The 26,246-nt window shown below is 32.0% G+C and overlaps 1 protein-coding gene across 1 annotated transcript; it reads right to left on the bottom strand.

Moving 5' to 3' along the window:
* Nucleotides 1-245: 245 nt before the first annotated feature.
* On the bottom strand, nucleotides 246-25,077 carry LOC143235420 (replication termination factor 2). Its single transcript, XM_076473570.1, has 8 exons — nucleotides 24,882-25,077; nucleotides 19,507-19,601; nucleotides 19,114-19,198; nucleotides 12,580-12,716; nucleotides 8,789-8,867; nucleotides 7,324-7,437; nucleotides 3,111-3,228; nucleotides 246-1,197 (listed from the first exon to the last, which is right to left on the bottom strand). The coding sequence occupies exons 1-8, from the start codon at nucleotides 24,948-24,950 to the stop codon at nucleotides 968-970; spliced, it is 927 nt and encodes a 308-aa protein (XP_076329685.1). The 5' UTR covers nucleotides 24,951-25,077; the 3' UTR covers nucleotides 246-967.
* Nucleotides 25,078-26,246: the final 1,169 nt, after the last annotated feature.

Here is a 26,246-nt window from a genome sequence, read left to right as displayed (position 1 = left end):
ACTTCTAACACTGTTCAGTATTATTTGAATTTTGTATTTCAATAATTGAGAATATTTAACTATCAATGTACGTAACTGGAAGAGACAATGTGAAAGAGGGAAGGTAAAATAAATGGGAAGACTTGATGATACATGAATTTACAGAATGTTTCTGAGATTATAATTTTAATAAATCAGCTTGAAAAGTATGAACGAATTATTTCTTTAACATTTACATGATTAATTTTATAAAACACCCAACACAATATCAGTTTTTGAATAATTTATTAAGTATATCATATTAAAGGAACATAACAGAATGTGAAATACACATAGCAGGGGTCCTAGCATGACCTAATAGTTAAGTTGCTCAAATCAGATACTTTAAATCATGAGAACAAAATCTGGTGCCAAACATGTTTGCTCTTTTAGTTGTGTAGTCATTATAATAATACACTCAATCACACTAATCAATGGTAAAGATTAGTCCAACAGTTCACACTGAGTGTTGCCAATAAAATAGTGGAAACTAGCTTTAATACATTCGCTATAAAAATAAACTGAAAATATGTTTTTATTTTAATCTATCTAATACACAGTATATTTCCATCACAACTATTTTAATTTAAACAATATTAATTATCAAGAGATCTGTAATTCTACAATGTTAATTTTTGAATAATTGGACACAAATATTTTAATAATCATTTAATGGTTGTCCATAATCAGTGAAAATTTTCCTAAATACTAAAATGCAACTTTTATTAAAAGCTTTTGTTTTTATTTTAGGAAATTATGATTTTCCATCAAAAGTTATTACTTTACATAAGTACAAGTACCTTTCCAATGAACAGCATTCTGTGCATTCCTTATGAAATTTGTATCAAAAGTATTAACAGCATCTCTCGACATTGACCAAGAAAGCAAAATAATATATTTTTTTTTATAGTTTGTAAGATTAAAAACAAGTTAAAATGAATATAAATGTTCAATAATAGAGTGGGTTATGAGTAACCCAGTGTGCTGTGGGCTTGTTCAGGGCATTTTTGTGAGATGTAAAGAGAGACTTGTATGCTTCACTAGCACGAGGGTCTTTTGCAATGCTGTAGTTACTCTGTGCTTTGTCAGGTACAGTCAGCTTTGTAGAAGTCCCAGCTGATGACGAATTGGATTTTTTACTGGTGCCTAAACCAGCCAGCTTACAGTTCCTGATATCACCTGAGTATTATTCAATAAAAACTCTATTAGATTAGTTTCATTTAAAAGGAACAGGATGTTGAAGTTAAAATACTATAGATTTGTTATGCTAACCTCAGTGTAATATCCTTAAAATATTCAGACTAAAATAGCTTATAAATAAACCTTAACAGAAAAATGCAAAAGAAATGCTTTTAATTGGATGGTTAAGTTTTTATGTCAGTTTAAATCACTTCAGTGTGTAACACCTAGTGAGTTGTGTAACCAATAGGGGATATGTTACCTAACAAATGAGATTGTTGCTTAGTATCTTTACAAAACAATTTTCATAAAATTTCAAAAACTATCAGATGAGAAAGATGTATTTCTGCAAAACCATATGTTTCTATATATGAATATTTGGTATTGCACACATTAAACAAAACTTTGTAAACCCAATCCTGCCTATAATACTTGCAGATACACACAGACCACATCCACAATTTATCATTTTCTGTTTCAAATTGTAGTGTCCATAGAGTTTAAGTCTGCAAAATAATTTCTCTTTATGATTATAATTTAGGGTAACCTACACTTAATCAGATACACGTTTTAGCTCTGTACATTTCAGGTACGGTAGTAAGTATTACTACCATACTTTCTTCACTAAAGTATTGCTTACTATAATTTCTTTGTTTTCATCTACATTTTTCAGTTGCTTGTATTCATAAAGTCAGATTCATTCCAATCTTTTTCAAAACTGTTAGGTCTAAGACTATCTGACATCTAGTACCATTCAGGTTGTTCCAGCAATTGTATGACATTACAACATTCACCTGTTCCAAATTTTAGATATAAAAAAAGTGCTAATTAACATAACTTAAAGAATGTATTTTCTGCTCAGTAATGAAAGTTTAGTTTGATCACCTTAATGTGTATTTGACTAACACTTGTAGCATAACATATGTTGTCTTTTTAAGGCTAATAAAATTAAAAATCTACAGTGAAGTACCCTGAAAATGATTCTTTACGTAAAAAAGGAAGAACTTGTTTAGTTAAACTGTTGCCAAATAAAGTGGTAGCACCTTTGCCTTGACTATGAGTCAAAGTTTCTGGTAAGATTTAAGAATATGAGTGAGCATGATTTTGTTAAAAAACAAAAAACTATTTTCTTCTTACTGGTCTTGAATGAAATTTAAATGATTCATTCCTTTGCAGGAAGGATATAAAATATAAAAACATGAAGGGGAAATAGACAGTGAAAACAAATATAGTATATTTTTTAGAATAATTATAAAACTAATAACATAGTAAAACCTAGTCTCACTGAGCAGTCACAACTACAACAAGAGTCTGATCTGCAGATTACCTACATTAATGAGTTATTAGCCCAAATGCATAGTTTTACAAAAGAAAAAAAAATCCATGACCATAATGTCCAAAAGTTTGAGATGCAGTCATCTAAATAGGCCAATATACTTGTCATATTAAATTTTTTATAATGAGTTTCACTTTATATTGTTACAGATGGTAAAAAGTCAAAAGAAAAATTAAGCAAAAGAAAAGGGTAGACAGTAGTTTAAATAAATATGCGAGTGATACAATACAAAATAATTAAATTTTGAGTTCAAGTTAACCAGATAAGGTTCTTCAAAGGACATCAACATCAAGACTATATGTAGTTCATAGATGATTGACATGGTCCATTTTTAACACAATGCAACAACACTGGTGTTAGTGTTATGCAATGTAACGTGAACATGATTCTATGTTAGCAAAACAAAGAACTAAAAGATCAGTGCTATAATATGATTAGGTTGTAACGAGACAACTAAACTACTGACTGCAAAGTTTTATTGAAATAACAAAAAATATATTTATGGAGTTTTGTTTTCATCCCTTTTAATTACTATTTTGCAAAAAGAAAACCTCTATAGAAACTAACTATATCTTACCATTATGGTTCCCTTTTTTGTCAGCTTTTGATGCACTTGATTCACCATTCTCTATCTTTTGTTTCTTTTCAGTTGTATCAGTTATATTTCCATCCTTTATTTTATGTTTTTTGGATTTCTGAAAACAAAAAAACATGTCAAAGTTATGTTGATTTAAACAAAATATCGCAAACTCAATTTCTCTTATGACGAACCTGGAACACTAGCTAAGATACGTAACCGGTACAGCCATTTATATCATCAATTATTTTGAGGTTACAAGATACATGATCAGCATCAGGTTGAGCCTCTTGACTTGGATGACTGCCTGTAACCTTTAGCCAACACTCGCAACAGGTTCCTAGAATACTGCTTGTGGAATAAACCAATGTTTTAATATAGAACACCTCATGGTGGCTTGAAAGAATTAAAATCATGATGATACATCCATGTGATTATCTGAAAACAGTCTGTAGCAATGTGGGAATTGTGGCAAGAAGCAATGCATTGTTGGAAAAATAAAAGGCCTATTTCCATAAAACTGACAGACTATTGGAAGTGTTATATTGTCTAAGATATTCAAGTACTCCTTGGTAGTAAGATGATCCTTGTTCACAACTGTTGGAGTAAGTCCACACCAGTAAAAATACATCTATATCAAAACAGAACTACCAGATCCCTTCACACCCAGTCCAACACTATCAATGTCACAGAATCCATGCAACTGTTGTCACACTCACACCAGCCCACTGCATATGAATACTGTAAACTACAATTTATCTATACATGTTTTTTACACATCCAGTTTCAAAGTTTAAGGTTCAAAACACCCTGCTTAATTATCCGAGAGGTTTGTAAACTGCATCAGAACCACAGAAATTTAGTTAATACTATTCCTATCACATTGTCTTCATGCTGATAGTAGTTCCAGTTAACTAGAAAAATTCCCAAGTAAGTTCTGTTGTGCAGGAATATTGGTAATGCACAAGTACCCTGATGAATTTTCTTTAGGATCTTGGTATCAGTTTCTTAGATCAACATATCATTAGGGAAAGTTGTGAGCATAATCCCAACCCTTCTATCTTGTAATTACATCCTGCACAGCTGCACTATGAATATCCATAATTGATACTATCTGGTGCCAGACATTTGTAACATCTGGCATGCAACCACTGTTCCCTTTTTGGAATTTTGTTAACTATAATTATTTTAATGTACTGCTGATCATTCACTTGGAAAGTGCAACAGGTTTTTATACTCTTCATATAAGGTATCACATGACTGTTGAGAATACTTACATAGTATTCCTGTTCTTGCATTTAGATAGGTGACTGTACACTTGTGTGTGTATTACATTTTCATTATAGATGCACACAACAACAGAATAAATTATACCATTTATACAGTTACTTTTAACTTCAAATATTTTCTAGAAGATGCTAGTATGCAAGATCTTGATATAAAACTAGCAATATATACAACAAAACTTTCAGTATATATGGGTTAAAAAGGCTGAACTTTGAAAACTGGGCTTGATACATTTATCCAGATTTACTTAAAATATTAAATTCTTGTTAAGGGAAGAGGTAGTGTTACTATAACTATAGAGGTGGGAGTATAGTTTGTAGCATCATATCTAATAATCACAATGCAATGTATTATTAGTACTTTCGAAAAAAGGGTGGAAGTTGGGTGATATTTTTTGATAGAAAATGAGAGTAGTTGATGAAACCAGGCTTCAACTTCATAGGGCTTTTATGAAAAAAATTAGATTTAAGACAAACATTTTAAAACAATTATATATATTTTCACCAGATCTGACTTAACTGTCTTGACATTTAGTTAAGTAAACCCTCTGTTCACAGGCTCAGTCAAATTACACAGTGCTGTATCTGTGAAGCTATACATAACAATGTTTACTAAAATTCTGAATCTATTAATTGTGTCTTCATAAAATTTGAAAATATTTCAATAAGCATTACAAGTTTGTTGTACAAAAAGGTCAGATATTGTAATAAGGTTCTTTCACTAAAAATTAGCCTATGAGATTATGAAGCCTTTATTTTTATCGAATTTCATTTGCATATTGTCTAGGACATTTTAAGTGATTATCAATTTTTTTCAGTATAATTTTTATGCTTTACCCTAACACTAACTGTAGTAAAATCATCACAGTGGAATAAAAAACAAAAATATGAAAGAAAATAAATACTATTTTTACCACTGCACCAACTGCAGATCACAAGGATTTACATTACTTATCTTAACATCTTCAATCTTTACTTTACCCTTTTCAAACCTACTTTCTTATAACTTTGTGGTTTTACTACTGCACTTTGAATGACTGGATCAATAATCCAAGTATCAACACAATAAAGCCACAGTGAAATGTTATTCCTAGGTAGGTATTTGGGTTAAATTATTATTTCGTTCCCTCAAATATCAAAGTCTCAAAACTTAAAAAAAAAAAAAAAAAGGTAAAATGCTACTTTGGTGGATCTGTCAAATTTATTGACATCTCAGTAAATCAAAAAAGGTAAAAGGCTTAAATTTTGGATTTTTGCTTATAGTTACACATAATTTGTTTCTAATTAGTTGGAAAGTACAGAAGCCTATTTTTTGGTGTTATAAAATCCTGACAGAGAAAATGGAGCTTAAATACATAAAACAACATACAAAAATGAAAATTAAATATGTTTAAATATTTCTTTTTGAAATTAAGAAATTTAAACTTGGAAAATTTACAAATTTTAATTCAAAGTCACATTTTCATACCAAGTTTCACATGCATGCAAATTGAAATATGCCAAATTTATCTAAGACAAAACAATGTTAAAATAAAGCTTTTATATTTCAAGGAAAATCAATATTGGTAGTTATTACTATGAAAGTGTTTAAATGCAAAAATTTAAATGCACATATTACAACCATAGTATCAGTATTTTTCGAAACAGACCATTTCAATTCATAGACAAGAAAATAAATAAAATGTGAAATTCTATTTCTTTATTTTATAGGAAGTTTTAATTTGAAAAATGTAAGAAGTATTCAGAGCATTAATCACAAACTTACATAATTTCCATCCAAGGTATGGGTACTTCAGCTAATATTTAAATTATTGTTATTCACTCAACTATGAATACCTAATTTTAGTTTTTCTTTCTATCCTTTTATAGGTTTCAGAGTGTAACTAATTAGAAACTAAACTGTAGACACTGATAAGCCAGAATACAAAATTTGAATGTCCAGTCTTCTTGGTTTAATGAAATATTACTATATTTACAATACCCCCTCCTGTTTACTTTTATATTTAAAAATGTAACATATTCATAATCAAGAGAAAAAGTAGTTCCTGAACCACATAAATTATTTTGTTTTCTCACCCAAAGCCAGAAACTGGCAGGAAGTCTAGAAATTTGTTGACTAAAGTTACTGCTGAAAAAAAAAAAGGGGGGCAATATTTTAAATTTATTTATGAATAAGATAAGAAGACATTTAAAATTACCAATAGGTTTGAGACATTCTATTTGTGTCCAATATATATTTTGTGTTATAAAATGCATATTTGAAAGCAACATGAATAACTTTATGAACAACTAAGTGTGAAAAAAAAAAGTAATCTTACTGAAGTATGCTCTCAGGTATGAAGACTTGTTTTCTTGAACAAGTCTTAACATTCTCATTTCTATGTACATTTTTTACTCATTGTTAAATATTTTTAATAAAACATTAGAAACTGGAGCTTGTACATACTGATAGTTAAAATGATCACTTAACTTGGGGTGGGAAAAAAAGAAAATACTGGTTAAAACGAGCAGCAAACAACCTTCATTCTGAAGCCAACTACTATGTTTAAATGGAATACAACAGACTGCATGAAAGAAATACATTAGGTGAGAACCTTATGACTTCTGTCACGTAAAAATGACATCTTTTGAGCTCAGTGGTTTGGAAATTTAACCACAAAACTCGTTTAATAACTCCCGATACCAGTTTACAATAGGCCATTAGTTTTTCATTTTAGCCTTTACTTTCTACATAATTACAGCCTAGATTTTTTCCCCATCATGATGAATAAATAGTGATTATCATGCTATTGTAATATTATAGCCAAAAATCTCCAGTAATAAGCTTCAATGTCTTTCTTTAAAGATCTTCACACACACACACGCATGTATGTATACAAGCTTCTTATACAAAATAAGATTTTTAAGATAGTTTAAATAAACTTTGCCTTTTCCAACTTGCTTCTTGCCCTCCGTTCTTCCATCTTCAGTCTTTGAATTTCTATTTCTTCATCTGTCCCATTAATAATTATGATGTCATCTTCCTCGAATGGCTTACCACACTAGAAAAAAAATTAAATCAGTTTTATTACAAACAAGTTTCTTGTATTATTATTTTGTTACAAAGCAAGCAACTACATTTTCATTTTAAAAATCAGACACTTAAACACGTGACTTTCCTTTAACAACCGAGGCATTAGTTTAAATCACAAAAACGTTTATTGGTAAATTTTGACTTAAAAAGTACTTTTGATTATATTGGTAACTATGTACTGCAAAGGGTGAACTAACCAGCTAAATTCTACCAATATTTCTGTTAATGGAATTCTATTTAAAGCAGATTGCTTCAAGTAAATAAATGAGTTAAAACTTTAGCATCTTTGTCTCTGACTATGCACAAGTCCCAATATAACTGATTACTGGGGAAGAGTAACATTTTTTTTTTAAATATTTTATACGACTATAAAATAAAAGTAAGGTAAATAAACTTGAGTTTTTGTTAGGTAACAAGATATTAAGGCCAAAAAGCACTGTGTGCAAAATCTGACAAAATATCTTTAAATTGATCATGATAAGTTAAGCCTTTATTTTTAAAATAATAAAACTGGTTCCCAGTTGGTCACTGAGTATATTTATGACCTTACATGACAAGAATATGGGGTTCAATTCCCCACAGTGGACAGAGCACAGATAGCCCATTACTGTCATTTTTGGAATGCAAGTTAATGTGAAATACAAGTCAAATTGGACCAAACTTCTCATTTTTCAACATCCATTCATTATTTAAGTTGAAGTGGAGTAAAAGATGATGACAGGTCAAGTACAGCAATATTCCTGCCATTTCTCTCTGCAAATTTCAAGACCTCTAGCTTGAAAACTGTGGTAGTGAGGTGAAGTAGAGTTAGTGTTTTTTGTTTTAGAATTTATACTTGTGATGAAGATTGAAAAGTGTCAAGAGGTCACAGGTTTGTTGTTGGTTGGTTAATTAAACATGCTTTATGAAGCACATCATATGACGATTTTCACAGCTACAGAAACTCATTTATCTTATGAAGTGGATAAGTCGATGTGGTGTATCAGTCAAGACTCAGGCAAAAATGTGATAAAAAGGTGTTACCTTATATGTCAAATCATACAGTATGTAGCTCTTTGAACTAACAAAATACATCTCTAAATTGTTTCATCTAAAGTTAATCAACAGTTATCTAATTAAATTATACTTCCCAGGAAATGTATTATTTTTAACACAGGAGTTAAAGTTCAGAATTAATTAAAAAGAAAACAAAACTTTATTTAAAGCTTTCATGTTTACACTTAACATGCTTAACATACTCAGGTCACTTCATTCTTTAGTTCAAAACTGGAATTAGAACTCAGACAGCTGTTTCTAACAAAGAATGTAAACTAACTTACCTTCAGACAAACCGATGACTTGACTTCTTTCAGTGCTTTCTCAGACAACACACAAGCACATTCTCGAAGGTAACAGAATCTATAAAATATGGAATACATAAGGATGTGATTTACAGAATTTAATTTATAACTTTGAATCTACAAAATGGTTATATCTTCAACCATTTCTATAAGGATATCAAATCAGCAGCTTTTTTTTTTCCTGATCTACAGAATGGTGAACTAGATACTGGGAAACACTCAGCTTTGAGGCTATGATTTTTACCCAAGAAATTCAGATACCAGTTTTCTCCCTCTATACAACTTTAACTTTACTTGGCAAGAGTGCATTGACATAAGTAACTGTAACCTATGAGTTCATATGTATAAAGTGATCCAACAATTATACCATGTGCATAGATACTGGAAATCACCTTAAAACTTAATTAGCAGTTGTAACCAATATTCCTTAACACTACAAACCACATTCCAAATGGTCAGGTGAGATAGAAAAATCATATTTTTTTAGACCCAAAATACAGCTTAGTTACTAAACTTGATAAATTATAATGGAATTCTGTGATACTTATATAATATTTTATGATGTTTTTGTTATTTCAAATGCATATATAAAACCTTAAAACAATTATTTTGTTTTACATCCTCCTTGCACAAAATTTTATAAGGCTTAGCAACTTACAGCAACTGTGTACAGACTTCATAACTAGAAGAGATTAGTTTTCTATACTTGTTTATTTACTCTAGGTTTTAAGAAAAATAAATTTAAGAACTTGTTTGTAAGTAGCAATAATGTATATACATATATAATGTATTGTAACTGAAATGTGACTATTTTACAAAATGCTGGTCTAATACAACACAACCAAGACTGGTTACTTTTGTACAGATCAGTTTTATATTCTTTGATGTATTAACATCACATGTACATCACATCACTGCAACTCATTAATCAGGCATGACTGAAGTGTCCATAAATTAAAAATATATATATCGACGATGTATAATGTTACAAGATTTAAGCTATTTAGACTAAACATGTGGGTTTTTCTGTTATAAGTTGCAGTCATTCTGGAATGGAAAAAAACAACAAAAAACTATTTTCTAATATTTTTATGGTGGTTATGAAGTTTGTCAAATCAATCTAACTTATACAGAGAAACAATACCTAAAATAACAACTAATATATTAAATATATTAAAAGTTATTTGTTTAAAAAAAAAAGATTGATAATTATTTGAATGTTATAAATGTACATAAGAGCATTTTTAATCTTAAAATGAAAATTTCTCTGCATGTTGGATAGGCAACATTCTGAAAGAAAACATCTTATAAATAAAACCTCAGAAGTTAATTCAAAAACCTGATATATTGTGAATGAAAACCTTATAAAGTTTTCCACCAATAACCTCCAAAATTTTATAAACATGTGCATACATTGTCAAAAATATAATTACTTTCTAGAATACTTTTGTGGCTAAGAGCTGGGTGGAATCCATCCAACCCATAATAAAAGGGTTAATATCACTATTGCTCAATAAGTTACTAAAGCACTACAATAATTCAAACAAACCTCATGAGAGGCAATTTATAACTACTTACAAATACACGTATTACATAAATTACAGTGCTAAGTGCTCCATTATTATTAGTAATGCATTTTTATCTTGTATCTTTGAATACAATGGCATACATATACTCAGTATAAACCAGGTTACACCAAAATAAACAACAGATGAACCACAGAGATGTCAGAAAATAACATGACTACACACACACACACACACACACATGTTTACAGTAATTATATAATTTTCAATAAAGAGCTTTTTAAACAAGTAATAGGAGTTCCAATGGAAGCTAACTACTCTACCTGTATAGCAAATTTAGGTCTTTAATATCATGAAAATATATTTAATGAAAACTACACAAATCCAGACATTTTTACACTAACTTGCAGATATATAGATGATTTAATTAATATAAATAATCCTGAAATATATAAATGTTATTAACACTATTTATACAGCAGAATTAGAAATTGAAAATACTTCAATATCTAACACAGAAGTACATTATTTAGATTTAGAAATTACAATAAATAAGGATATCAAAGTAAATATTTTTTAAAATAAAATATTTTACCCTTCCAATTCATGGTTTACCCTCATTTAATAGTAATGTACCACACACTTCTGTTATAAACATTACAACTTTGGAATTATTCAGATATTGTAAAATTTCTAAATTAAAATATTTTATCTGTAACGTTGAAAAACTGATATAAAAATTAATAGTTAATAGATTTATTAGAGAAACTTATAATAAAATTATTAAACTATCCTGTAATAAATAATCTGTAAAAATGTGTTAAATACAAAAATATAAAAATTAGAAAAATTTTACTTAAAACTACTAATGATTTTTAGTTATAAATAAGATCATTTAACAACTCAGCACTACTTTATGAGGATGTACACCTTGTCATGTATAAAGGCTTGTTTAGAGCATAATAATCACAGTTGGCTTAATAAATGAGTGGTGGTTTAGAGCTATACTAGTTTGTTTGGATGGAATACTTCATATTAGTATAATTTGTCTTCCGTGCTATAAATTAGTACCTTTCTACTATATTGGAGGCTGGAATGCTATCTTCAAGAGGTAAGTTTTCAACTTACCCCCAAAATGGTTGTACCTTATTTTCTTATTCTTATTTGAATTAATTTTTCTTCTTTACTTTGGAGAGCAGTCACCTTCCCATAAACATCTGCAGTTCACAAAGGGTGATATAGACGTGGGGCATTGTGGGCTTGAGCACCCACATCTCACTCTCCTAATTTCTATATCTATTGCTACTCTTATTTCTTATGTGAGACTGGTGAATGGAGGTAAGATTGATAGATGGTGTATCCCCACCACAATGTGGGTCCTACTTCCACTATCACCTCCAAAACCTAGGGTACATATTTTATAATCCTACATCACAGTTTGTACCCTGGGAACTTTTTTCGTTTAATTTTTTCTTTCAACTTGTTTTTTAAGTTATAACAAATTAATATTATTAGTCAGAATTTGGATTTACTGTTTTTAAAGCAGTCCTTTGTGATTTTGTCCACTTAACTTCACCAAATGTATTAATTTTCACTAATACATGTATGCACGCGTAAACATCACGCAGCACAATGTGTGGTAAAAAAATAACTAAGTTGTATACACTGTACTGTGCTACCACACAGCCATTCATGCTCAATTAAATTCTACACAAATTCTACACGCACAAAGCAGCATAAAGGTACAACCTATCCACTAAAGAAAGTTTAATAGCCAATCACAAAAGTAAACAACAACAAAAATGGACCAAAAAATATTTTTGTGAGGACGCAAATTTTCAAGTTCATAGTTGGAAAAATTGCCAATCATTCTTGTTAAGGATCACAGTAAATATTAGATGTAAAGTGTGTGGCCAATGATAAGTGTGCAATGGACTGCAATGCTGTGTTGATTAAAGATATATTCCAGGGTGCTAACTGATCATAGGAGGAAGGTTTTAGTAGTCTCAGATGATTAGATCCCCATAAAAACATCAAGTTTGAGCTAATAAAGTAATTTAACTAAATTTTGAATGCAACTCAGTAACACTTTGCAATATGTCCAGAAATTAATTTAAAGAGTAAACCAGTACTCACAAACATGTATAGTGTACAAACTAACTTGTATTTTCCATTGTACAAACATATGTGGAGTACAAACTATGCTTATTTCCCATTACAGAGATATACAGAACCTGATCTAACCTGTATTTTCCATTCATTTCAAGGCCAACAACAGGACATATGTACCGTGAAGCTTGTAAATCAATGTACTGATCTCCTTTCTCAGCTCCTCTCTGAGTGTAGCCACTGTTCTCTGTAAGGTTCAGTTCCCTGATGTCCTGAGGAAAGACAAAACATTTATCAACTTTAGAAGTCATAGAGTAACCATAGTAATGAGCACTAATCCAACCTTTCCTCAAAAAAACTTTAAATATTTTGACAAATCTTAAAATATATTATCTAATGCATCAGAGACCCACAATACATCAAAATATTTAAATATGAAGAGTGAAATAAAAACAAAAAAAATTTAAAGTCCTTATGAGCCAGTTATCATTTTAAACTAAAATTTATAGCTACACTTCCAAAATGTATTAGTAGTTCAAATATGTTTTTGAGAAGAATTAAGACTTTGTGCAGTCTGCACTTTGATATGGTAGCTACTAGGCTGAATAAAAATAGGAATGTAAAAAATCTCAGACAGAAAATCAATAGATTCAACAAAATTTCGTTCTGTTAAAGAGTTTTAATTCATGTTTTGGTAAACATTACTTTTAAAATGCTTACACTGTCTAACACTTAAGGTTTCATTAAAATTATATGAGGCAAAAATGTTAACTCAAATCTCATGATTTTCAAAATTTATATAATAATGTACATAAATTTAAGGGCCTGGCATGGCCTAGCACGTTAAGGCGTGCGCTTCGTAATCTGAGGATCGCGGGTTCGCGCCCGAGTCGTGCCAAACATGCTCGCCCTCCCAGCCGTGGGGGCATTATAATGTGACGGTCAATCCCACTATTCATTGGTAAAAGAGTAGCCCAAGGGTTGGCAGTTGGTGGTGATGACTAGCTGCCTTCCCTCTAGTCTTACACTGCTAAATTAGGGACGGCTAGCACACATAGCCCTCGAGTAGCTTTGTGCGAAATTCCAAAAACAACAACATAAATTTAATAAAGAAAAAATTTGCCAAGATCATTTAAGGGACCTTTTATTTTACATTACTGCAAAGTTATAGATACTATGACTTTCAATAGGTCTTTATAAAATTTGGTAAGCTTTCAGTAAATATTAATAGTCTTCTAAAAATAAAAAAAAAATAAAAATTTTTAATTAAATGTTTTCACTAAAACTTTGTCCATAATTATGTCAGGGTGTTGACTGCTCCTAGTGAAAGTGTTTCTCATGTCAATATTAAAATACTTTTCTTCATCTGAAAATTTTCATGTTTCATTTACTTTTAAGCCCTAAAAACCTCCTAAATAAATATCAAATTTTTTTTCCACCACAAAGTAAAATTTTATTTCATTGGTTATTTTCTATGCTATGACCTTATATAGGGTCAGCCAATTTGACAGACCTTGTAACCACCACAGAAAGATTAGGAAATAATTTGTTATCCTAATAGTATTACTCTAATAAATCTTTTTAAATTCAATATAACATCTGATAATGTTTAATACTACGTAAAAAGCAGACAATTTTAATATAAATCAATTTTTTTAGCATCCTTCCTGTACAATAAGAGCTGTTAAAAATTCAGCTAAGCTCCTTGATGTGTTTTCCATGAGAAAAAAGTTTGAATTGGAAGCAAAACAGAATTCTTTGTATAGAACACACCGTAATACTTCATTTATTATATATTAAAACTCTGGCTTTCTATTAGTTTTAAATGATGTAGTATTAAAGATCAGGGAGAACTACTGACAATTTGTGTAAGAGAGGATGTGACAAGTGAGTATGGCAAGAGGAGATGGGGAGGGTCGAAGTTTCTAGTTTATGGCTTTGTGACCAATCAAGATCGAAAACTACAAAAATGATGCTTTGCCTGAGTAATACCTATATTATAATTAATAACTGTCATTAAAATCTGAACTCCTTGGAGAGGAGATGAAAAAAAATATAAATGAAGGAAAAACCTAGAAAGCAAATATCGCAATTTTCATATTGAGGGAGAATGACAATTTTTTAAAAACATTTCCTTATAAAAGTATTAATTTTCCCATACTGCAAATATATATCCACACTTCCCTTTTTTAACAAATTCACTATTCTTGTTCATTGCTGCCCCCTATAAGCAAACTTTTTGTTCACACATGCCACAAGCCTTCTACTTCCCTACCCTACTAGAATCCAGTGATTCCAAAGTGACTCATGTAAATCATCATGCATCACCTTCCCACCAACAGCAACATTGTACACTCACATGATGCATATGACTCCCTCTACCAAACTATCATTTTGGAGTTTGGCAGCAGACAGAGGCACCAAAAGAGTGAAGAGAAAGGATAGGATTGGTTGATTTAGTGTTTTATGGCACAAAGTAGCTAAGCTATCTGCACCAAATGTCTGGTAAAAAGGTAAAAATAAAGTAAATGTAGCAAAATTCATGAAAGGAAATGAAGGTAAAACAAAACAGCATTGAAAAGAAGAGAAAGTAAAAGGGTAAGAATTGGGATGTACCTATCAGAAATACATTTACAGTACAGGAAAATTATAACTTTTGACGCAACACTTCTCTTACCTTACACGATTAGCAAGAATCCTACATCAATTAGGAGGAGGGACCAGTGCAGGGAAAGAATAGAGTCGAAGTCCTTGGTGATGAATGGGGTCCAGCATCTTTAAGGCCAAGGGTCTGGCAGAGCCATAGACCACTGATCCTTAGTTGAATGTATAATTCAAATAAGAGCACAATATACCTTTAACATAGAACAGCGATCTGCTCCCCAACTGGCAGTAGAGAGGACACGGAGGATGTTCAGTGCTCTTGTGCATTTGACCCGTAGCTGGTTTAAGTGTGGTATAAAGGTCAGCTTACGGTCAAAGATAAACCCCAAGAACTTGGTCTCCAGGACCCCTGGCAGCAAAACTTCACTGATATGAAGTTCAGGATCAGGGTGAATACCCCGTTGGTGGCAAAAGTGCATGCAAACAATTTTAGAGAGAAAAATTAAAGCCATTTGCCATAGTCCACTTCAGTACATGATTGAGGGCAGTTTGTAGTTGCCGCTCAATATATCTCATGTTCGACGACCGACACAAGATGTGAAAGTCGTCGACATACAGCCCATTTGCAACAATGAGAGGGAGTTGTTCAGTGATGGCATTTATCTTTATACTGAAAAGTGCGACACTCAAAACACAGCCCTGAGGGACCCAAAGTTCCCGTACAAAAGAACAGGAAAGTGTCACACCCACACGAACTTGGAATCTCCTGTCCAGTAAAAAATTTTTAATAAACATGGGTAAATGGCCACGTAACCCATATGTATGGAGGTCTCGCAAAACGCCATACCTCCTTGTTGTGTCATAAGCATTCTCAATGTCAAAGAATATTGATACAAGATGTTGGCATTTGAGAAAAGCTTCTCTGATTGATGTTTCAAGTCGAATTAGGTGATCTGTGGTGGAGTGCTGTCGTCGGAACCCAAACTGGGTGGGTGTGAGGAGGTTGTTTTATTCGAGGAACCAAACAAGACGAGCATTGACCATATTTTCCACGGTCTTGCAGAGACAGCTCGTCAAAGCAATTGGACGGTAGTTTGAAGGAATCTTGGGATTTTTCCCTGGCTTAGAGAAATGTAAAATAATAGCCTGGTGCCAGGCATCAGGAAAAACATTCTCCTGCCAGATCCTGAGAAGGTAACCAAACAGAACAGAACCTTCCTTGGGAGGTCCCCTCACCACGTACAGGAATCCACACCGAGGTGGATAACAAAAGGATAGAATCATATAATTCCCCTTACCCCTACTGTGACCCATAACACAGTGGGAACACAATCGAGGGAGAAAGACAACCTTAAATGTACATGAGAGCTCATGTTAATGGTTCACTCTCAATTCAAAACTCAGCCATGGGGTGCTAACATCTGCACAGGTTGTAGGATGAAGATTCCCAACCAAAGGGGTGAACTACAATTTAAAGTTTCACACCATAGTAATTGTATGATGCATACTGGAAGATACCACATCATCTACACAAGCAGCACATCACTGCCCTACTCAGTAGTGAAATGGTTTTGTCTTTTTCTGAAGCAATTGGGAAGGAGGATAAACATTTAGGACCAATCTTGGCTGAAAGCATTGAGAATCAGGCACTAGTGACCAAAAGAAATAATTTGTGATTTAGGGCAGTGACAACCTCATCAATGTGAGAAAATCCCAACCAAAAAATGAGGATCAAGGAACCACTCCATCAGATAGATCATGTTGGGGTGGGAAAGATAATCTGCCACGAGATTAAAAGTACGTGGAACCTGATGTGCAATTAAACAAATGTGGTGCATGCAGGCATCACAGAGAAGATCCAATGTAAAAAACACACACTGGTTATTGATATATGCCATCACCATCAAATTGATGGAGTGAATCATCATGAGACAATGTCAGGTTGGATGTAGTAAGTGATCTAATGTACAATGGATGGCTAGAAATTCAAGGGCATTAATATGTGAGGACCACTTGTCAACAGACTGAACTCCTGAAACTTCCTGGTAATCAACTCATGTTCCCCAGCTGCACCAATAAACAAATGTAAATCTGGAGGAGGAGGAGTAATCAGGAAGTTTGCCAATATGCAAATCTTGTTCAACAACCAAAGCAGATCATCACCAGGGAAGAAGGAAGTGTAATAGGAGCAGCCAAGGGATCCCAAGAAAGGTTCCATTAACTGTGCAGAGTCCACTGTAAGAAATGCATATTTGCAAGCCCTTGGAGAGTAGCGATTCATGGAAAACCAAGAGAACAGACAGGGGATGGGGGATGAAGAGAAAAAGCCCTGACCATTTAAAAGAAAACAAAGGTACAAAAACAAGTCCAAAGGGTAGGGTGTAAAACTGGTACCTAACCAAACCAAATATGTGAATGAAGCCATGTTATGAGAGGAATGTGCAGATAAGCATTGATGAAATCCATCTTGGTCATCCATAAAACTAAAGAAAATACTCACTGGAGGGTAAGGTAGGACTCCATGATGAAACATATAAAGTGAACAAAGCAACTGAGGCAGGACAAATCAATTACAAGCCTCTAGTCCCCAGTTTTCTTGGGAACAATAAATAGTCAGGAGTAAAAACTTGGTGATTAATGAGGAACAGGTTTGATAGCCTGATGAATGAGGACATCCTGAAATGTCTCCTACAGGTGCTGACAGACAAGATCCTGATATGGAGGGAAGTAAACAGATACAAGAAGGTGTGGCAAGAAATGGAATCTCAAATCCCTCTGACAAAAACATCATTGATGAAAGGGTACCAGTTGCTGATCAAGAGAAGAACAGTGTTCACAATGATAAGTGAAGGCAGACTGATTTGAAGTCTATGGAGGTACAACATATACTAATGCTGTCATTTAGCTGTCAGATAAATTGTTCAGCATGGACACAAATGTTAGGGAAGGGGATTAAAAACCACAGAGTTGGGAAGAATGTTCCTGCAATAAGGAAGGCAATGAGTCATGAGAAATAGGTGTAAGGGATAAAACATCACATACCTCAGAAATAAAATCTTAAAAAGACTAAACTGAATTCTCATGAAAAGGTGGAAATAGACAGTCAAAGGCCTCAGTTTGAACAGGTTCAACATGTGCAGGAGAAAGTGGGGCAATGCCTGGAGACAGAGATTGACCCAGATTATGTTCAATCTCCCTGCAAATGAACACTGAAATCTCCCATTGGGTCATCCACACCTGACGCCTGAGATAAAGCACTTGTCAAAGTGATAACATTGATTCAGGAATTCATGCTCCAGAAATGTACAAAAAGGTGAATGTATGAAATAAAGGTAACTATAATGAGGTAGAATTAAGTTAATTAAAAAAAAAAGGGTTAGCAAAATCACCTGCTTCAAAAATAAGCAACATTAAAAGAATACCTCAAGTTTAATGTGGAAAAACAAAACTCATTACACAATTTTTAAAATTTACATAAGTAGATTTGTCTAAACACCAAAACCAAATAACTTACAAAGAGAACAATGGTTTACTTTTGACCTTACCCAGTTGTATCAAATAAAAGCTAGCTTAAGCTTCAGCTATAATAAAAACCATACTTTTGATTAATCTTTGGCCTGACTCAAACTGAACAGTTTTGATTGTTTATTTGAATTAGTTTTCCTTGATCACTTGCAAAAGTTTGATGTCATCCTAGCACCTTGATAATTAAGCAATAGAGGTCAAGTTTTTTGTGTCTACTATATAGACACTTTTTATTCTATAGTGATCCTTTTTTTGAAATACTTAATTTCATAGTAATACATAAATATTTATGATGCATAATGATAAAATAAAGGAACACTTATTACAGTCTTATTTTTACAGCAGTACAACACATGTCCATTCATAATTCAGATATTTCAAAATATACAGAAAAGCTGAATGATGTCACACAAGTATACACTATTTTGTGTGTTACTATGACAAATTTTTCACAAGTGTGAATTTGTCAAACAATCTTTTTTTTTTTTTTATATATATATATATATATATATATATATATCACACAGTAAACATACTAACCTTGAGATTTCTTATGTGGCTAGCCAAGTGCAAAGCTTCATCTCGATTCAGAAGAAACTCCAAAACAGACTCTTTATTATACAATCTGAAAAAATAGTGACTTTTGTTAATGTTTCTTTCTAATAAACAAATTTCTTACCAATTCACACCACATTTTAATTACTGTAAATTATATGATAATGATGCATGTAAGAGCATATAATGACGTAGATAAAATGAAAATATTTCCACATCGTTTGAAAGAATGTTCAAGACAGATGAACAGTTTTAAAAGCTACACAAAACTATCTTGCTATTACTGCTTTCAAATGCATCTCACAAGTTCATACAACACAATAGCAAGTTAAAAGTTAAAACACATGAAACTTCAGTTTTTAATATGTTAAGACTCACCTTCCAAGTTCACATGATACAATAGGAGCTCGAAGTTCTTCTTGGGTGATAGCACAATGCTTCCATTTAGCTACATTTTCAGCATCTTTGTCTTTCTGTCAAATATATAGGGCCATATCAATTGATTTTGTTATAAATGAGAAAAACAATTTGTATCTTACTTTTTACCACTAACAAAACTAAATCTCTTAGACTAAAATTAACCTATTACAAAATCAAATTTGTTAGATTTTGGAGTATTAAAGAGCCACCTGTAACTCATCAACAAACCACAAGTCATAACTAAAATTTTTTTGCAAGTATCTGGAATTAAATCTTAAAACTAATTATAAAAAAGTAAACATAACAAAAACAACAAGAATGTTTAAACCTTCAAAGTTATCCCTGCATGCCCACCACTTATTTTTGAGAAATTATAAATATCCCTCTTAAACTCCTGTAAGAATCTGTTCACTGGTATCAATGATAATTCATTTGGTATGTTAATCAACTTGTCAGAAAAACAAAATCCTTAACTTCAGCCTATTCTATCTTTTTGATATCTTAAACTCATGCTTCTTCCTATTTAGAATACAGCACAAAGATCTGAGTTCTTCATCCTATTACTTCCTGGGTAATCTTGTAAACTTCAATATAGTTATCTTGTCATTCTTGTCTTAAGAAAAAGAGATCTCAATGGTCTCTTTAAGATGACCTTACTAAGAATGATCCTAGTAGTCCTCCTTGAACATTTTCTAATCAGGACTCAGAATTAATAACAGAAAACTTAGACACTACAAATAAAAAATGCAAGCACATATTTCAACATGAAGATATGCAACACACACACATTAAACATGTACAGAAGGTAAATACAATTGTTATTAGCAAAATTTAGAATTTCATTTTCTGATGTCATATCAGATTTGGAATCCCCCATTTGAGCTGCACGACATACAAGGTTAAGTATATAGATATAGGAAACAGAGAATAAGATAGTGAGGCCACAACTTCTACTTGATTGATTGCTTGCTAAAACAACCAGCCAGCTAGATTCAGACCATTATGCTTCTGCAATATAATATTACCAGCAGTATGTTTAGAAATAGTGCAGAAGTGCTTGCTCACTAGAGATAATAAAATAGAAATCAAATAAACTGCATATTTTTTCTACAATCCTTTTAATTGGTTCAGGAATACCATAACAGTTAAAGCCTAATGGCTGCTAATAGTTTGCTAGCTTTTGGCATTTAAGCCATAATCTTTAATAACAAAATACCTTTTTTTTTTTTAGTAAAACTTCATTATCAGATAGCAGAAAATACAGATGTGTGTCCCAGGAACACCAATTTCCTCTGTAATTAACAATCTTTTACCTTTCGTGAAATAGTTAATATAAATATCAATGCAAATAAACATGTTCTTTTTTTGATCAGAAGACCAAACATTTGTACAGTATTTTAAGTAATGTCTAACTAACGATTTTATATAGAGATGACTTCCTTCTTTGAATTGTAACTGACATCAGTCCTTCAGATTTAAAAAATGCATGAAAGCTCTAAACAACTCTTCACAAACAGTCCATAAAATATCTCAGAGAGTTGACATCATATATCTTTAATTTTTGTTTACAAAAATGGACAAAAAAATTAATTTGTATTGACTTAATTGTGCTATAAGTTAAACTGAGGCATATACAAAGAATGTCACTAAATCATGATTTCATGAAATAATTTAAATCATGATCAAATGTAATAAAACTTCCTGTTAGTCTTAATTTGCTAGTGATTGATCTCCAATTTTACAATTTAAACGTTAAAACACTAGCTTAGTTTCTCACAAATATTTGATGGCTGTATACAACAACATATTTCAAAAATGTCATATTACTAGGCACGTAATATCAATAATCTATATAAATTAAAATATCAGTTTTACATTTATGATTTTTTATAGGTAGTTTTGCATTTTTAACACTGCTTTGACCCTAGGTGATGGATCTTCACCAAATCTAGCATGAAGGTTTGTTGGATCCATGGAGATACACACAAAATTTTACATTTTGTGTTTTGGTTTTTATAGACATTTTTGTATTTTTTTTACAATTACATATAAGGGATGCAACTATGTCCTAAGATAAGTTTTCATTAATCATGAATTTACATAACTTCTGTGTATATAAACAACAACTGAATGCATGGCCAATATCATGCCAAACAATAACAGGATATGAATTTAAAAGTATTTATTTCTTGATAAGAATCAAACGACCAGTAAAGGATCCAAAACGGTTATCATATTAGACAAAGTACAATTTTCATTAAACCTCACAAAACTTATGGAGACTTCCAACATGTCTATAAATTCTCCTCAAAATTCTGTTAGTTTTACTTATAAGAACACAACACTTCCTTGATGACTGCATAATTTATCCATAATAAAATAAAGGAATTTGTTCTCCAAGAATATGCAAGGAACATTATTATTTTTTAGTTAAATGATAATTACCATTAAAATATCTGAGCAATAAGCCAGTTTCTAATATTTTCCCATAAAATTACACTTTAATGAGAGCTCCATCAACATCAAAATCTTCTAAAAGTTCTAGCACCTTCTTATTACTTTCAGTACCATTCAAAACTACAAGAAACTACTTCATCTGAATGTAATATATTAACTTTATTTGTATTTGTTTTCCTACTAAAATAATGGAATTATGATGTAGCTTTATATTATAATACTATTAGATCTAGTATAGAACTTTTAGGTTAGGCCTTATTGGCATTATGACCTTGTAGGCTTACTAATAATGCAGTCAAGCAAGCCTCCTTAGTACCTAACCTTATCATGCTTATGATGATATTATTATTCATTTTAACCTTAGTCTGTTTAGTTTAACAAATTAAGTTGTTACAGGCTAAGTCACTCACAAGTTTAGGCCCATTGCAGACAAAACAAAACAAATATAGATCTAGATTGTAAATAAAACACAAATCTCGCATCTTAAACAAAACATGCCCATCACAATGTAATGCATATTTCACTTCTGAACACTATCAATAAACTACATTATTAATATGTACATGCTGGTCTACAGCATTTCTGAAATGTTGCAAAGTAAGCATATATTTGTAATAGCTGTTCATCCAGTATTTTGGGATACTTTCATTAAGAAGTTGGATTTTCAATATCACCAGTTTTTTTTTCGTTTTTTTTAATTGACAGAAATCCATTCTGAAATGGAACTCTGCTTTCTCCAGAATCTTAATGCATCACATATGCAACAACATACCAAATTCTTATGCTTTCATATCATGGAACATTCCTCAAACAGTTAATGCACAACAGAATAGTTTTTGGAATAGAACAAAAATTTAAACCCTTATTTAGAATGTACCTAAATACCATGTATGGATAAGTTAACACATTTTTATAGGCTTATTATTACTAGTTCCCTTTTTCATTTAATAATTAAATACACTTATTTAACACATTGACTCCTAAGCCTATTTTGCCAATACTTTACAGGGTTTCACTAATCATTTTACAATTATTTGTTTCAGGAAGAGTGTATATGTAACCATTGTCTCCCAGCCAATAAGTAGCCCTTTAAAAAGAAAACAGTTTACAACTAACCTGTGGATCATGTAGGAGCTAACACATTAAAGATCATATGGTGCCTGCTACTGTTATAGTTAACAGTGGATATTACATTATATTACTTATACGTGTTGCTAGTGTGAAATCTAATGCAGAATCTAAACCTAGTAGTGGCAAACAAACTAGAAAGAAACTGTTATTCATTTCCAGCAGTTAAATGTACCAAACATATGCACAACATATGGGCAACTAGGGACTATTTGTTCTTTCAAAACTGTTTATTTTTCAGGCAATATTGATTCTACTTCTAAACTTTCTTCAAAGCTAACCTCCAAAAATGTCAATGACAATTCACTCCATAAAACAATCACCCTGTGAGAAAGCTAGAAGTGTATGAACTGGAACACGTCCTTTTTTAAACTTGAGCATTTTCACCCTCTCATGATGAATGCCCCAAAGATGGGTAACTTTGGGCCTCTATTCTTTAAACACAAAGCTCTTTTAAGAAACTTAACCTGTTCTTGTAGCCCCTCCATTCCAGAAATAATTCTACTATCCCTCTTTTCAAGCCTTTCCAACATCTCTATAGAGTTTTAAATTATGCAGCCCAAAACAAAACACAATACTCTAAAAAAGAGGTCTAACCAAAGATGTGTACAAATACATAACCTCTCTTCACTTACTATAATCATAAAAGCCAGTTAGTTAGTCGTGCTTGATTTCTCCAAATTTTGCAAATTACACAAGTCAAATTACATTTTTTCTTCTATAATACTTCCTCTTTTCATTGCCAATTTTAGTTGAATTAAATTACTAACGCGAGCATATATCACTCCTAACTTTCATCACTTTTTCTGCAATATAAAAGCTTGTCAAAGAGAAATTTATTATACCGAGGATTTATTAAGGAATGAGTTAAATTAATTTGCTAGTTGTTTGAAACATGATGAAGAATTTGTAATAAAAGTGATTCAAAGCCAACTATTGCAATAATGCAGTATATGCAATTAGAAAATAACTGATCAACGAAAATACTTTTAGTGAAGAAGATATTACTTATAAGAGGCTTTGGTTTCTCAAAGTTAGAAACATCTTAATTTTTCTTATATCTTTTTATGAGCAGCACAACTGTATATGCATACTAGGTAATTGAAATTTGACCCACTTTGGTTTCCTGTCATTTCTTATGGGCTCTTATACCAGCATTCAATATTCCTGCAGATCCATCTGAAAATTATATCACTTTTTCACTGATAAAACACAATGTCTAGAAAGCTCAAGAAAAAAAAACACTTAAAAAACTTGTCATATTTTAAAATCTACGAATAAACTTGTTCGATAAATCTTTCATACAATGAGATGGCATTGCCACAGTAACAAAAACTGACAATGACTTAACCATTCATGTAGGTGTTCAGTTTCACTTTAATTAACACGATATACAAAAAAAAGCATAGATTTCAGAACTGTGTTTGTTATTAGATGATCTGGATGGTGTCATATTATACAATACCATGAAATATAGGTCTAGGCGTGATTTGTAATTTGCACATCTTGCTAAGCCTAACTTTGTACTGAACAAATTTAACACAGTTTAAGATGCTGGATCAGATGAATAAAATTAAAGAGACTTATGTATGTAGTTGAAATATATTAGTAGAAAATCAAAACAAAAAGAGAGAGAGAGATTAACACAGATAACTCAAATGAACCAAATGGTTGTTTCGAAACAAATATTCAACTAGTTCAAGCGATCTCCCGAGAGTTGTTGTAACATTAACTATAAGAGTTGGTACCTGTTCGGGCTTTTGTTTCATACGGACCAATTCATCTCGTCTGGGAATTGTCCCTCCATCACATCCCATGGTTCCTACTATATAAGTTTTTCCACAAAAATGAAAATATTTTATTTTATTGTTATATGTAAATCACTTAAACATGATGACACTTCTTGTCTTCGTAGTCTACTTGCGACACCTAGCGGGTAAATTCTGCATTACAACTGATATTTAAACATGCCATGTACAAAATAAATCAATCATAAGGAAAAATATATTTAGAAATAAGCGGAAATTTATTTATCGTCTTTATTTAAAAAAAAAACTCGTCAAAATTTCATAGAATATAATATTTACTTTATGTGTAGGAAAAACCTTTACTGTGTACTCTTTGTGGTGGTATGGACCATCACGCCTACGAGTGTGAACTGAAATCACACTATGTTAACTGTAGTGGTTCACACCCCTCGTACTTTCGATCTTGTCCTAAATAGGTGGAAGAGAAAGAGGTGCAACGCTTACAAACTGCAAACAATATTTTGTATCCCAAGGCTAGTTAGTTACTGTCCCTCACTCCACCTCAGACAAATGTTGCTTCACTCCATTCTATTGCTACAGTGGGAGTGCAGACATATTTTTCTGTGACTCCAACAGAGTCGTTGTACAACCATGTGAAGAGTATTTTGTCCTACCTGGTAAAAAGAGTAGTCGAGTCAACATCTACTCCAATCTCTGTTCCCACCAATCTTTACAGAGACTGGTCGGGTCCACTTCCTTCGACATCAGCTTCTCACATATGCTCAGGCACATATTATTTGGTCCCAAGATATTGAACGATTATTCGTTCTTGACCTCAGTCACTGGATTTTACATCTACTGACAGATATCTACTCACTCAATCTGGGGCAGAATCCATAAAAGTCGAAAGACCTTCTTCTAATAAAGAAAAACGACGTGTTTGTAAACCTAACGGTTCTCCATTAAGTTCTACACCTAAATAAAAATGACCACGTTGATACAGTGGAACTGTAGATGTTCCTGTTTGAACAAAAATGGCATGAAAGATTTGATTCAATCTTATCATCCTGTTGTCGCTCCTTACAGGAAAGTTTTCTGAAATCTGTCGATGCAATCACTTTCTGGCAGGTTTCTTTGTAGAGAATGAATGAATACGTGAAGGGTGGCACTGCTGGTCGATCAACATGCGCCAGCCCTGTCTTTGCCACTTGATACACGCTTAGAGGCCTTACCAATCCATATTTCCTTGGGCCATACCATCACTGTTTGTTCTCTCTCCCTGTCTCCTGGAAATACTTGTGATCAATCAGACATTGATGCTGTCATTGAACAGTTGCCGTATCCTTTTTTAATTCTGGGATATTT

The sequence above is a fragment of the Tachypleus tridentatus genome, chromosome 12 (genome assembly GCF_004210375.1).
Source record: "Tachypleus tridentatus isolate NWPU-2018 chromosome 12, ASM421037v1, whole genome shotgun sequence".
Classification (NCBI taxonomy): domain Eukaryota; kingdom Metazoa; phylum Arthropoda; class Merostomata; order Xiphosura; family Limulidae; genus Tachypleus; species Tachypleus tridentatus.
The sequence above is the reverse complement of the archived record's forward strand: the minus strand, read 5'-3'. Positions and strand labels throughout refer to the sequence as shown.